Source organism: Poecilia latipinna, unplaced genomic scaffold (assembly GCF_001443285.1).
Source record: "Poecilia latipinna isolate Pla-1442-1.1 unplaced genomic scaffold, P_latipinna-1.0 Scaffold1016, whole genome shotgun sequence".
Lineage (NCBI taxonomy): Eukaryota > Metazoa > Chordata > Actinopteri > Cyprinodontiformes > Poeciliidae > Poecilia > Poecilia latipinna.
In genome coordinates, this window is record NW_015113632.1 from 28,886 (window position 1) to 44,095 (window position 15,210).

Consider the following 15,210-nt stretch of genomic DNA (forward strand, 5'->3'; position numbering starts at 1 on the left):
TAATTTCTTATAACTAAATAAATAGATAAAGCCTGGATTACCACTCTTACACAAAGAAAAATAATTTAATAATTCAATAAATAAAATATAAGAAACACAAATATTAGTGTTTGAATATTAAAACAAAATTTTTTTTCATTTCTTCATAACTCTCCTTTTTAGCATTTTTTTGTTGCAAATTTTATGAAAAACAAAAACTCAAAGTATAATTATATTTACCTGCTGGACTTAAGTTTCTCTCATTAATGACTATTTATTCCATGTGCTTTGAAAAGAACATTAGTTCAAAACTTTCTGCGTAAATAATAAGTAATTTAAAGTGATTTTACTTACGGCAAACAATCCATTGAAGACGATAAAAACAGCCTTCATGCATCCGTTAATTTTCCCCATTTTTCTGTTTTACTTTGACTAGACAGTTGAGAGACAGAGAACTGAGCCGTCCCGTTACAATGAGCTCTTATGCCACAAACAATGAGGGGAACCTTTCAACACGGAGCCAATGATCAAAGATCAGCACAAGGAAGTGTCACAATGAAACGCAGCGACATAGTAAATAAATTCAACAAGACGGGTTTTAAAAATGTCTCATTTCCACTCAAGATGTTTTTCAAGCAAAATTTAAGAAAAAAAAATCTACAGTATTAAACACATTAAGGCATAAAATACCTTTAATTTACACATAAACAAAATGGAGATGCAAATCAGGGGAAAAGGAAACTGGAGCTCCACAATGAAGAGCAGGAAACCATTTGGGTTCAGTTGTTTTTCCTATTTTAATCTCCAGTTTTACCAGAAATCAATAAACCATCAAAACCAGTTTAAGTCCATATGAACTGAAGAAAAATGAATCATTTTAAGGCTTTTCCTTCTGCTTAACCATTTGTTGTTTTTAGTTTAATTTGTTGGCCAGAACTTTATGAAACAGGTTTTAATTTCAATTAGTAAAACAAAAGGTTAGATAAAAAATATATGTATAAATACATGTTTTTATTTATACTTAACATAAAATTTAAAAAGCTTTTTAAGTTCCTGATAATCAAAAATATTAACATTTTTCAGAATTTAAGCTGAGCATATTTTTTCATGTTTTCTGCTTTTTAAGAAGAAAAAAATCCAAACAGATTTTACTGCTGCCACCTTGTGGTAACCAGATGTTACTACAGAAAAACAGATTTCAGGTTTAAAATAAACTCGTTTTATTAATAAATCGTTCAGAAAACTGTTTTTTTTTCTTTATATTGAATTTGAAAACATTTTAAAGATTCTGCAAACAGAACAGGAACATTTTAAGGCTAAGCATTTTTTCCAACACTGGCAAACATTTAGAAATGAAATTAAATCAGAATAAAATACATTGTGGGCTCTGCAAAGCATTTTCATGTCAAAGTTTTTACTAAAACAAAGGAAAAGTGAGAATAATATTCTTGCATTCTGGCTCAAAACCCTCCAAAATATTAACTTTAATAAACCCTCATTTCAATATCTGTTTCTCCGACGTTGTCATGACGACTGATCTGCATAATCATTTTGATGGTGATGATCAAACACATCATCTGAAAGAGCAAGTAGACAAACAAGTGATCAGAATAAAGGAGGTTTCTATTCTCACAATATGATGAGCTAAACAAAGATGTTCTGCTGTTGATTTGACCCTGAACATCCTCCTTATGGGACAACAGGGTGTCTGTAATACAAACTGTTTCAGGAAATCTGTATGTGTACTTGGGTATTTTCATACAATATGGAGGCATAAAGTTTGTTCTGAAAGTCTTTTGTTCTTTAATCCAGGAGAATCAAACGGATGAAGACGTTGATGTTCTCAGATCCTGATGTCTGAGTTTATTCTGTCAGATGAACTCCTGCTCTGCCTCCATTTTATGTACGTTCTTTATTTTTTATCTGGTCATATTCTACTTTTGACTTGTTCTCCCTCCACATCATTTATACATGATAACAATTTTAAGAAAGAGAGAATTTAAAAAACTTACAGCAGCTATAGCAAATCCAAAAAGGATGCCGAGGACGATATTTGCCACATGTTCGACATCAGCTCCAAAGATTTTCTTGCAAGACTGCAGAAGAGAAAGTGGGAAGAAAGTTACGGATTGCAGGCTGGAGGTGTGGCAGAAAGGTGAAGCTAAAAGGGTTTAATTAGTCGGTGTTTGACTCAAAACCTCAGAGTAGATGTACGGTGGCCCGGTGGATCCCCGTTAGGAAAAAACATTTTCAAAGATTTGCAGATAAGATTTTTTTACATGATATAATTGTGAAACCTTTTTAAGCTCACCTGTGGGCTGGGTTTACATTGTTCATATGAAGATGTGCAGTTACAAGACTGAGGGATGTCTGAGCCCCAGTCCTCGACTCCAGTCCATCCACAACACTGAAGCTGAAACACGAGACTTTAAAATCAGGATTTTATAGATTCCAATAATACAGAATACATTCTGAAACAAAACAGCAACAGATGGTTTCATTTTTATATAACTATTTGGCCAGAAAAGCTAGTATCCATGGCGTCTTCTGTTGAAAATGTGTGTCTGTGCCTCCTGTAACACACCACCAGGGGGAGCCCTTTGGTCTTACACTTTCTTGCCGGGTTTTCAGCAACTCTTTTCTTGCGTCATTTTTCAGGATCTCATTGGCAAATTCAGAACTTTGACCTCTTTCCATGACCTAAAAGGATCAAATTATTTTGGACAATTTTCTCTGTGTGAAAAGAAAATTCATACAAACATAAATCAGGAAAAGCAGAAAAGAAAAATAAATTTTATGTTTAGTCACTGCAGATTCCTTAGCTGGAATCGTGGGAGACTGCTTATTGGTTTCATATCTTGTTTAGATTTTTAAATTCAAACTCTTTTTTATGTAATATTTTAATGTGTTTTATTGTCTTTTTATTAAACTTCTTGTTTCCGCTCAGTGCCTGCTCCCCTCACTCATCCGCCATAATAACTTTAAATTTTCTGCACCAAACAAAGCTTACAGTAAATTACCTGGCTTTTAAAAACAGCAACATGAATCCCAAAGATGATCATGACGACCATTCCGATCCCATTGATCACTGCAAACTGCACAGAAAACAGTGTAAATAATTGATAATCAACTTAATTTTTAATTTATTATTGATTTGAATGAAATACTTGAACTGTGGTACATACAGCTTTGAGGCAGCATTTACTCTCGGTGCATGTTGCCCATCTGCCAGAAATGGAGATAACAAGAAGCATGATGGCAAACACCCAGAGCCTCAGCCTCCTTGGGGCGTCCAGTTCTTGTATCTGATTAATGAGAGCAGAAACACAAAACTTACAGCTGAAACTGATTGTTACATGATTGATCGACATCCATCCATCTAATTCTGAAGCCAGGTTATGTGGTGCCAGATTAGAAGTCAGCGTCTTACCATCAGTTGTTCTTGGCATTATTGACCTCCATTCAAAGTAAAAGTTTAACTGGACCAAAAACTATTGGATTTTAGTTCATCAGAGAAACTTTAAATCACTGGACTAAAGCTGAGTTTCTCCAACGACCACTTAACCCATTTCACAAACACTAATTTAAATTTAAATTGCCCCAAAATAACACAAGCTCTCAATATACACAACCTGAAATAAAACTATTAGTCTCTTAACTCACTTATTGTCATGAACAATTCCACTTGGGGCATTCTGACTTATTTGACGTCAAACACATGGAGTACAAAAGAATTTGCTACAAGTGTTTGCATTAATAACATTTTAGGGTTATTGATAATTTAGAAGCACAATTAAAGTAAAAAATAGACTCGAGTTGCTTTGACAGAAACAAAATATCCTCTTCTGCAATATTAAAGTCTGCAGACCACAGTTTGAGAAAGACTGGACTAACGTGAGTCTGAAGAGACACAATTTAAATTAATTTTTCTGAAGGCTTTGTCACAAACAAATGTATAAAAATATGATACAAAGATTTACAGACAGCAGGTTATATATTAAACACAAATACTCACAGGATCCCATCTGAAAATATTAATTATCTCCCCAGATAATAAATATTCTTCTGAAACAGAAACTGATAGAACTTTAAATATGAAGATTTAACAGTAAAGCTTGTCGTGTTTTACCACTTTCTCAGTTCCAGTGTTGCATAACAGGCAGATAAACAGAATCCCAGAAACCTAAAGAAGTTATACATAGATTTAGTCAACAAAAACAAGGGGGAAAAAAGTATATGTATATATAAAAAAAAAAAATAAATAAAAATTTTATATATATATATATATATATATATATATATATATATATATATATATATATATATATATATATATCACATTTCCAAAATTATAATTGTGAAAATAAAAAAAAAATCATGTGTTACATGTAATTAAATATTTCATAATGTAATATTTTAACTTGGTGAGTCACATTTGATCCACATAAATCACATTTTTAAATACGCTAATTTAAAAATGGTAATTTTTTCTGCTTGTTGTCACATTTGTAATTTCTGCATTAAACACTAGAGGGCGACACAGACTGAACGATGCTGGACACAAAAACATTTATGACAAGTGATTGAAAAACCTCCTGATTCCTTTAGACTACAGTAAATATTAAAGTGACAGATTAGTGCAGAAAAACTGATGATGTTGAACAATTATGAATATTTATCAAGGATAGACAGTAACTCCTCAGTTTAAAATAAATAAATCATTATAACTACACAAATAGACGGAAAGGCCAGGACTGTCACTGTTTTTTAGGCATCAAAAAACATAAAAGAAACATAAATATCAAATATCAGAAGATATCAAAATAATTGCAAATGGATATTTTTTTGATATTTTTATTTCTGCCTCCTTTCTAGTATGTATTGCTATGAAAACCATTTTCATGTAAACATTTTCATTAAAAGCAAAATTCTGATTATTTTCAAAGTGTTTCTTGTTAACGAACATTATATAAAATTATTTAGGAAGATTGTTAGCAACATTATCAATTAAATGAAATTAAAGGATTCTACTTACCCCAAAAGCGACAGTGAACAACATAAAAACGTTCTTCAGACAGCAGTTATTTCTTTCCATGCTTTCTGTCTTACTTTGACTAGACCATAGAGACAGAGGGAACTGAACTGTGCAGAGACGAAGGTGAGTGTCAATAAAACCGTCTGCAGAGAATCTGAACAGTGAAATGAATCATTTCGACATATAGAGCAAATCTGCAGCCAATCAGTGAAACCGACCAATGATCTGCATGAGGAAGTATCAAAATAAACACATTTCATAAACAACAACAGTGAATTACCTCATTAATTTGAGGACCTCATTTCCACGCTTCAAGACTTTTTCAAGCAGAATTAAAGAAATATTTTTAACAATAATACACAAAAACGGGAAAATAATATTGGAGACATTAATAGACTCACACAAAGCTGCAAAGACCAAAATCAGCATTGACTTTTTTCCACAACAGAGCTTGGCTGTTTAAAGACGAAGTTAAATGTTAACGTCTGAATGTGGTTTTCACACCAGCAACGAAAAACCAAAACCTGCCTGCTAACAGGCAGGTTTTGGACTGGCTCAAAAACATTTCTGGCTGCTGATGTCAGATTATTTCTGCTGGTAACAAAACCAGTGACCCCATTTAGAGGCAGCTGAAAGGGAAACTTCACCAAGAAGAGAAAAGTAGAGAAGATTGGCACAAACATGAGAGAAATGGACATAATCAGCTTCATGGATAAAGGTTTTACACTAATGAGCGTTTCGATTTCAGAAATATAACCGTCTGCGTCTCATATACAGAGGCCTTAGTCGCAGGTTTCAGTCCCAGTCTGTTGACCTTTGCCCCCTCTGATTACCCACTTCCTGTCTGACAACCAATAAACAAAGGCCACGAAAGCAGGAGAAAACTTAAAAAAGGTTAGATAAAGTCAGAAAAATGTTTTAATTAAAAGTCTAAAATGGGTCAGAAGAGGAAATTTGGTCAGCTATGCTAGCTTGACTATGACTTTTAGATGTGCTGTGGAATCTGGTGTGTTTAGGTCCAGTTATAACATTAACAACATGCAGCTGGTCGGTACGTTTCATCTTCCCTGTCCGTGTGAACAGTCAGGGGGTTCAGGGTGTCAGTTTCACTGCCCTTCATGGTCCAGTTTAACAATCTGTTACTCAAATGAGCTAGCGTAGGTTTTAAGGTTCAGCTGGAGTCTAAAGCTTCTTTGTCTTAATGTGTCACTTCCTGTCAGATGCTTACCAAGCTCATCATCTTTGTTTCCCAGATGAGTAATTTAAGTGAATAGTCTCTCATTATTCTGGCATTTAGAAAACATCTTGGTAATCCTGACTGTCCTAAAACAAGAAAAGTTCAGTTTGTCATTGTAATATTCTGTATAGTTTGATGTAGCTCTAGAGAACTCCAGAATCAGAGCATTTGATGCAGAGTGATGTGGTTAACCCCAGATTACCCTGCATGTGACTCCACTCAGCTGCAAACCCCAGGTGCTCCGAGAAGCAAGCGTAAGAAATACGTGGTAAACAAACACCAACCTGTTCAGAGTTGCTTTAATTAATGGAACATTGACCAAATATTTAACGTGTTTCAATGTTTTTGTTTCCTGAACGTAAAACGTGCGTTCGGATTGATGCAACTTAGTTTTTCTCCCTTCATTCAATCAAAACTGACTGAAGGTTAAGAGTTAATTATTACTGTAAATATAATTTTATATATGTGTCGTTTCTTTTGAATTTAATCATTAAAATTAAGAGAAAAGGTTCAGATTTGAAAAATTCCCATCAGTTGCTTCTGCCACCTTGTGGCATTTAGATGTAACTGCAGACAAAACACTGATTTAACTTTAAAGTAAACTCATTTTATTTACAAAGCACACTTCAGACAGGAAGACAGCATTTTTCTATATATTAAATTTTAAATCATATTCTGCAAACATAGAAACACTTTAAGGTTAAGCAGTTTTTCAACACTGGATCCCATTTATAAAATAAAGAACAGGAGTCCTGATCCAGCACCAGGGTCTCTTCAGCCTCTGTAGGACAAGATTTCCCAAGAACACAACAACAACAAAAAACAGCAGAAATTTGTGTCATTAAAGAAAATGTGCAAAATTATGTGCAAATTGTTCTAATTAGAAGTTCATGTTTTCATAAATGCAGTTATCAATTTGGGCTTTTAATTTTAATTTGGCCACAAAAAAAATAGACAAAACCTTGGTAACATTTGGTGGTTTTGCAGTGGAGTTATCAGAAGTGCGTGAACTATTCCTAAATGTTCATACTTTTATGAATTTTGGTACCCAAATATCTGGAAACCAAATTATTTGAATGAACTCTTCCAGTTCTTCCAAGAAGAAGAGAAATCAAAAACCCCACAAAGTTTGGTTTGTTTCAGAGAAGTGAATGTGAAATTGAACAAAAAAGTGAACTCTGGTGCAAATGTGACGTCAAGCGGACCGGAGACCGCTCCAAAAGCAGGAAGTGGACTGCAGCGCAGGGAATTCTGGGTAAATACATCAAAACAGACATGCTAGTTTAGCGCTAGCGAGAAAAATGTCTCGTAGTCTTTTGTAAAAGACTAAAGAAAAATCCTACAACCGCTAAAATCTGACGCTACTCCATGTTTGTTTTCATTTTGTGAAGAAGGAAGTTGTGCTCAGAGGATTTCATGTCGTTTCCTTCAGTGGTTCTTGGTGCAGCGCCCCCACAGGCCAGGAGGGGAACAGGTTTTTCTAAAGGTTTGGTTGGTTTGTAAAGAGGAACTCAGCAGCTGAAAACATAACAAATGTTGCAACTTTGGTCCCAAATCGAACCGAATCCACTGGACCATCAGAGAGACTTTACCTTAGTGGGAGAGTGAATCTGCATTACAGAGAAAATACGCTGGGAATTCAAACCTGTGCTCTCAGTTGTGTTTAAACAAATAAATCTGTGAAAAACTAAAATGAAAAGCCATGATGGTGGAAACTAAGAAAGTCCAAATGAATGATACCCGTTTCTGGTTTATAACCTCACAGCACTTCCTGTGTTGTTCTCGCTAGCTCCACTTAAAGGCTACATGTTAGCATCAGTGTCCGTTCTGTGTGGCTGAGGGGTCAGAGGTCAGGAGAGGGAAGGTTTGGGTTGATATTTGACTCTGTTGAAGTCGTCGATCGTTATCTCAACCGGAGGCTTCTTTAAGCGATCCTCCAGACCCAGAACCAGGCACAGAACGATGGCGGTTATCTGCAACACACACACACACACACACACACACACACACACACACACACACACACTGCATTGGGACATGTCCAACACACAAGTGGGAACCTCAAGAAACGGCCCATGAAACATAATAATGTAAATATTTTTAGAAATATGCAACATTTTCATCAGTTTTTTTTTTTTTTTTTTTTTACAATTTTTCTCTTTTTTCCAGAAATGTTTGCATTAAATTTTCACAAAAAATGACAGCAAAAGAACCAGAAATATGCTTTCACATCTGGTTTCCTTCTCATTATGCTCAGATATATGTGCTTTTTTTACACAACATAATTTTCTATCCCTCAAAGAAAAAAAATATCCTGTTTTCGAAAAATTGTAGGTTTATCTTCATTTCACGTCCTAAAATAGAGCTAAATTTACAAACATACACAACATTAAAAATAACCAGCTCATGTTTTAAAATATAAATGCAAATTTTTGACAGTTTTTCATTTTTTCCAGAAATGTTTGCATTGAATTTCCACAAAAATGACAGTAAAGGACCAGAAATGTGGTTTTAGAGCTGTTGTCATTTTTAAATAATTTCCCATCCTCTTATTGTAAAAACAAATTTCCAAAAGTAGATATTTATTTAAATGTACGAGACCATCAGACAGAATCCATTTACACGTTGTGACATTCTGAGTGTAATATTTTCAGTGTTTTCGCTCCATAAAACAGTGAAAACAATAACAAGAAGAAGCTTCTGGTTTACCGCGATGGTGGCCAAGGCAGAGATTATTCCAATCCGGAGTTTGATCGGGAATCCCAGGTAGCTCTTCAGGATGGGACCACAGGCCTGAGCGACAGACGGATCAGAACAAAACTGGTTCAGAGGGACGGAGAGACAGAACATCACCAGTCTGTGAGAGAAGCGGCGATACCTCAGCGTGAACCCAGAGTTTATCTGAAGGATGACGACTTTTTCCAGTCATCACACAGGATCCCAGTGAGCTGGAGTTACTGGTCTGAGAGCTGAGGAACACAGAGGAAACAGGTCAGGACCGCGATAAGAAAATAAAATGTATATTCATAAGAATAAAGTGATCCCACGAGATGTCGTAATGTTATGACTTTAATCTGGTAAAATTCCAACTTTATTCTTCTGAAAATATTCAGATTTTATCCTGTTAGTGTTTCACTTTATTCTCGTTCGACTTTATTGTCTAAATATTATTGTAGTTATTTTTTCCTTAGTTTAATTGTCTTGAGAGGAACCTTCCCGGTTCTGCAGTAAATGCTTTATTCAGCCTGCAGGGGGCAGCAGTTAGCTCACATGTGATGGACCAGTTGAATAGATCCTGTTCATAACCTGATAACTAAAAGTTTTAATTTATTTATTCTGTCATAAGACTTTCAGTTTTTATGCAAATATCATAAATACCTGGTCAAGTTTGCTGGGAGGTTTTTCCTTTTGTTTTTCTGTTAAAATAATTAAAGGAGTTTGTGTTCCTTCAGCATGATTGGTTCCAATTAAAAATGCATTTTTCAACTTCAGTCGGCAAAAGTATTAAAACTATGTGGGCAAAAGAAAAAAATTGATAATATTTTTTATATTATAAGCCATTTATAATCTATATGGCAGTTTATGCATAAAATGCCATAAACTGCGCTGAACTAACCTCAGGCCAGCAGGGGGCGTGCATGAGCAGGAGTCAGGGAGGTGATTCCCCCAATCCTCAAAACTTCTTAAACCGCAGCAGGAATCCTAGGAAACAAACATTCACCGCAGAGAAATTTATTTTTACTGGTAATCAGTATTAGAAAAAAAAAAACAAGCTGCAACAGGAAGGCTATTCAAATAGCCTCCAAATATTTTTTTGAATTTCAAAAATAAGTAAAAAATTGTTTTAAAAATAAAACGTAAATTAAATAAAAATACAAAAACTTAAAACGAAGCGTGAACTTGGAAAAAATAAAAAATATTTTTTGTAAGTTACAAAATAATTAAAAATAGTTTTTTAAAAATTAAAATTTAAAGCGGAAGAGTAACTGGCTAAAAATATAATGCATTTTAAAATTATAATAATGAAAAATAAGTAAATTAATTAGATTAAAATAAAAAATGTCATTAAAGAATAAAAATTAACTTTAAAAAGGAAAGTGAACTGAAACACTGAAGCCTGAATCCCTGGTTAATATTGCGGCTCACTGAGTTCTGGAGTTTCTTCAGCTCCGTCTGGATGAAGTGCTCAGCTGTGTGAAGAGGAGTGACGTTCAGGAAAACGTCCTCCACAGCGATGTTCACCTGCAGAACCAGAACCAACAAAACCCAGTCAAAGAGAGGAACCTCAAAGCCAGATTAACAATCTGCTAAACAAGAACACATGGTGAATATTAAAGATTATTTCGTTAAAATGCAATTTTAAATGAAATTACTGTAATGAACTCTGCAGCCCTGCAGGGGGCAGCAGTGACTCAGAAAAGGCGATACCTCGGCTTCAACGTGAACCAACGGAGAGGCGACGATCATCAGAGCCACGAACTCCACAAAAATCAGAGCAGAAAACTGCAGAACATCAGATTATTACATTAAAACTATTATTTACCGGTTCTGATGAAAGAAATGTTAAGAAAATATAATTAAAGTCAGATCTAATCAAATCACTGGAGATCAATATTTTAAATAAACATATTTTAAAATAACCCAAACAATCTGGATGTTCAAAATAATAAAATAAAACTATATATTTTAAGTTACCAGCAGCAGCAAAGGTTTGTAGTTTGAAACCGCAGCACTGATGCCCAGAACAGACAGAACCACCGTGATCGGACCGAACACCTGCAGAGCCAATAAACCGTCGCTAATCGATAACTGCGCGAACAACTGAAACAGATTTAAAAAGAAAAACAATCACTGGCAGAATTCACTATACAGGTAATGTCAGCTTCATACGAGAGATTTATTTAACCAAACTGAAAATGTTATCTCAGTAACTTTGATGATTTTGGCTTAAGAATGTTAAAAATATAAAACTTAGAAAATTAGGATGTTACGTAAAACAAATAAAAATCATTTTGAAAACAGAAATGTTCAATCATGGCCCCAATTACCTGTCCAGAGACTCCAAATGAAGAGTAAGTCACAGAAATTGGATGTATTAAAGCATATTAATGGAAAGTTTAGTGAAAGGAAAAAAGAAGCAGGGCTAAACAACAAGTAAAAACAAAACACTGGATATCTTAATCTTTCAGATTAGCAAGTCATTTTTCTTCCAATTTTGTCCAGAAAAACATTAAAATAAACAAATTTTAGCTCTAATGTTTTCAAAACACACAGATGAAAGTCAAAAGCTTAAACTTCATTCTTTCATTTACATAAAATAGTCAATAAAATTCACAAATATTGCAGGAAAAAGCCGTAAAATGTGAGGTTATGTTTAAGTGTCAGCGTGGTTACCTGGGCAACGGGTACGTTTCCTTCAATTGACGAGAATCCAACACCGATCATCACCACACCAGACACCTGCAGAGCCAGAGAGAGGAGTCATGGCGCTTCCCGAAGGGGGCGGAGCCTAACGGCGGCAGCATTCCTCTGGAAACGCTCATCATCCCGAGGGGGAAAGAGAGCCGGAGCAGAGTCCCGTCAGCTGGGAGCCTGGAGGCTCAGCGACTCCCAGCTGCAGTTTTATCAAACTGTTTCAGAGAGAAAAACAAACTTCCAGGTCTGAGCTGAGCACCAGGATAATCTACAGAGGATTGGAACCAATAGCCACCGAAAAAAGTGAATGTTTTAACCAGCAATGTACCAGACACGCAGCTGCAGCTGCAGTCTTGTTTTGTTATTTTGTAACTGTATTGTTTATATAAATTATTTCTGAAATTTTGCCATTTAGAATAGCAAAATTTTGAATATAACTTTATACTTTGGTCCGTTTGTTGATGTAATTAATTTAACTATTTTATGTTTTGATCAGCTACTCAGTACTTGAGTAATTTTTATTCTTACTAGAGTAATTTGTTGGCTACTTTTTACTTTTACTTGAGTAAAAATATGTTTGTTGTGGTGCTATTTTTACACAAATACGACTTTAGGGGACTGAACAGGAGGATTGGTGCACTTCACAAACAGACATTATTAAACAGACCTTAATTTTGGAAAGTTGAAGCAACATTTAAAAACGTCAACCAGGAAGTCAAAGCTTGGGTTCAGAAATGGACAATAACTCCCAGAAGACCATGAAGTTGGTCACAAAACAGAGTAAGGAAATAAAAAGTAATTACTTTGGCCAACGCCTGGAAACACAAATCCAGCAAACGATTGTGAAAAGCTTTCAAAGGAAAAATAAAACATTGAGAACAATGTATAAAATCTATTCAGCAAATGGAAATAATCTAAACCAACATTAAAAAGGTTTAATATGAAAAAGTCAGCTCTGGTTTCAGCTACATTTGGTCTTAAATGTGGACGACTGCAGATTCCTCACTGCTTTGGCAACAAACTTAAAATAGATGTAAAGGTATGCAACCGCAGAGAGACAATAGAGGTAAAGACAATGTGACCAACAGCTCTTCAAATCCAGTTAGAAACCAAATTAAAACATGAAAAAAGAAACCAGGCGGTTAATCTGAACCTAATCAGAAAATGAGCCTCAACAGTAAAATCCTAAGCCTGGGAGTGAAAGTCTCATGAGCTTTACGGTCAAAAGGAACATTCAACAGAATCACTGCAATCGGCCGATAAGCAGCTCAGCAACAGGAACAGGAAGCAGGAAAAAGTGACTCCAAACGGTAGAAATTAAAATAAAAATAGCCACAGAAGCCAATGTAATCACACAGGGCTGCAGTAAGGAAGGTGGACAAGCAGCCAGCAGGCGAGCTTTGGAAACGGGCCGAGATAAAAGTGAAGAAATGTCGTAAAATATGCGAGGTGGAAACAAAAAGGTGAGAATTTTCTGGAAAATGAAAGAAATGAGGCAACGGTCAGCAGGAAGACGACAAGAAGAGGAAATGAGGAAAGACTAACCGCTAATTACACAAACATGCTCAGGCATACCGGTACTGTCCAACATAACAGTAAAAATATATTAGATGTGTCAGAATAAACACAGCTGCAAACATGGATGAGTTTTTATTTCACAAACAGATTTTCAAAATTTCTACTCCAACCAACACGAAGCCGGTAAACTTTGTTTGGATCCTCTGGAGCTTAGCTGATTAGATGACATCACAAATGTCAGGTAAAAATAAGAAATAATATAAGTAACATGAAGGTTTTACTGCGTCACTTAAAGGAGTTTTAATTTCTGTAGGAAAAATCAGAAAACTCGTTTAAAGAAAACACAGCATCATCTGCAAAACTGGTGATTTTCCTGTTTCCTTACTGATCCACCTCCTGACATTCATTACATCTGAATTTTCTCTTAAAGTCATTTATTTAGAACAACTTAAATAGTTTATTGTTACAAACATATTTGACAATATCTACAACCTCAATCTGTTTGACAATCTAGTGAAAAGCTTTTCATGACTTAAACAACCTATTTAGGAAAGAGATATAATCTAATTAAAAACATCTCAACTGCAATCAAGTCACTTAATTAGAGAATCGAATCAACCTGTGTGAAATTTAATATCAGCTCAACTGTAATACATTTACAGTAAATATGACTGATTGTTGAAAGAAACCTTTTCTACCAACCCATGCATGTACTGGTTTATATCAGCTTACACACGTCCTCTTCATGGTAAAACATGGTGTTAGCACTATCATGCTGTGGGATTTAATCCTTTAGGAGGGACGGAGAAGTTGGATGAAGATAAATTCAGGAAAATCCTGGAAGAAAACCTGTTGGATGTTGGGGTGGATGATGGTCTAGTCAAAGTCTAGAGCCAAGTTCAAGTTTCAAGATGTCCTCCATCCAATCTGACTGAGCTTTAGTTATGTTAAAATGAAAAATAGTCAAAACCTTCTGTAAACATTTGAATTATCAACCATTTTTTTGCCAAAAAATATTAATCTTTGAGTTTGTAACTAGAAAAAATATTAAATATTTAAATTAATTCTGAAAGGAAATGTATATAAAGCAGAGTCTCAATAGCCCGACGTTATTTTTCTTAAATTTTTCAGTTTTGCACTTCTACATTGTTTATTGTAATAAAAATAAAATACAATAAAAATTGTAATAAAAAAATGTTGCTCAATATTATTGTTAAATAAAATAAATTGTTGAAAGCTGATTAATTATGTTGTTTCATTTTCTCATATAAAAAATATAGATGAAAATAAACATGAAAATCTGAATTAAAAACATCCATACAAAAAAGTAAGTAAAATATATTGATGATGTAATAATTGATGACGTTTTTAACGCCAGTATCAGCTAAAAGAAAAACAATGTAATGTCAACTCTGATGATGGAAAGCGTTTTAGGAAGATAATTAGATATTCACCAAATTTAACATTTAGATTTTCGTGTTTGGTTAATCTGACGTTACAGATGGAAACTTCAGATGGAGTCGTTAGCCGTTAGCATTTAGCTTACCAGCAGCAGCACGGTGACGCAGATGGAGAGTCCTCTTAAGTAACTCCAGCAGCGAGCCATGATGACGGCCGTCTGAGAGCCGAGCTGGAACGGAAAGAGCACAGAGCCGAGTGTGTGTGGAAGAGAGAGAGAGCCAGAGAGAGAGAGTGTGTGTGTGTGTGTGAATGTTGTTTAAAGCTAGGGAGTGTTTGGCTGCAGAAAGAAGAACATGACCAAGTTTGGAATACCAGCTGAGCAGAGGAGAGAAGGGAGGAGGTTAATTAACAGAAGTGATTAAAGATGGCGGCTCTAAATGACGACAGTAGATCTGATTATCTAAAACATATCAACAACAGCTGGACTCCTGAAAAATCTCAGGATCATTATCACCAGTCATGATGCTAATGCTGTTGTTGTTCTCACCAATGGGCTCTTTGCACCTCAGCTTCCGCGTTCGGGGTAAAGCGGCTCGATTGTTTCCGATCTATTGAAAATGGCCTT

At 35.1% G+C, this 15,210-nt stretch overlaps 1 protein-coding gene across 2 annotated transcripts in view; it reads right to left on the bottom strand.

Annotated features, from left to right (window-relative positions):
- Nucleotides 1-7,654: 7,654 nt before the first annotated feature.
- The window catches only part of LOC106958781 (uncharacterized), a 22,933-nt gene continuing 15,377 nt past the window's right edge, over nt 7,655-15,210 (bottom strand). The window contains exons 1-9 of one of the 2 annotated variants that reach the window (XM_015050865.1): nt 14,731-15,106; nt 11,646-11,711; nt 10,947-11,072; nt 10,680-10,754; nt 10,398-10,493; nt 9,868-9,953; nt 9,130-9,220; nt 8,961-9,044; nt 7,655-8,224 (exon numbers count right to left, since the gene is read on the bottom strand). In XM_015050865.1, coding sequence (XP_014906351.1) covers nt 8,102-8,224; nt 8,961-9,044; nt 9,130-9,220; nt 9,868-9,953; nt 10,398-10,493; nt 10,680-10,754; nt 10,947-11,072; nt 11,646-11,711; nt 14,731-14,790 — 807 coding nt within the window. In that variant the 5' untranslated portion in view covers nt 14,791-15,106 and the 3' untranslated portion in view covers nt 7,655-8,101. Of the gene's footprint in view, nt 8,225-8,960; nt 9,045-9,129; nt 9,221-9,867; nt 9,954-10,397; nt 10,494-10,679; nt 10,755-10,946; nt 11,073-11,645; nt 11,712-14,730; nt 15,107-15,210 lie in introns of those variants that run through there. The other variant, XM_015050866.1, reaches the window with a different exon arrangement.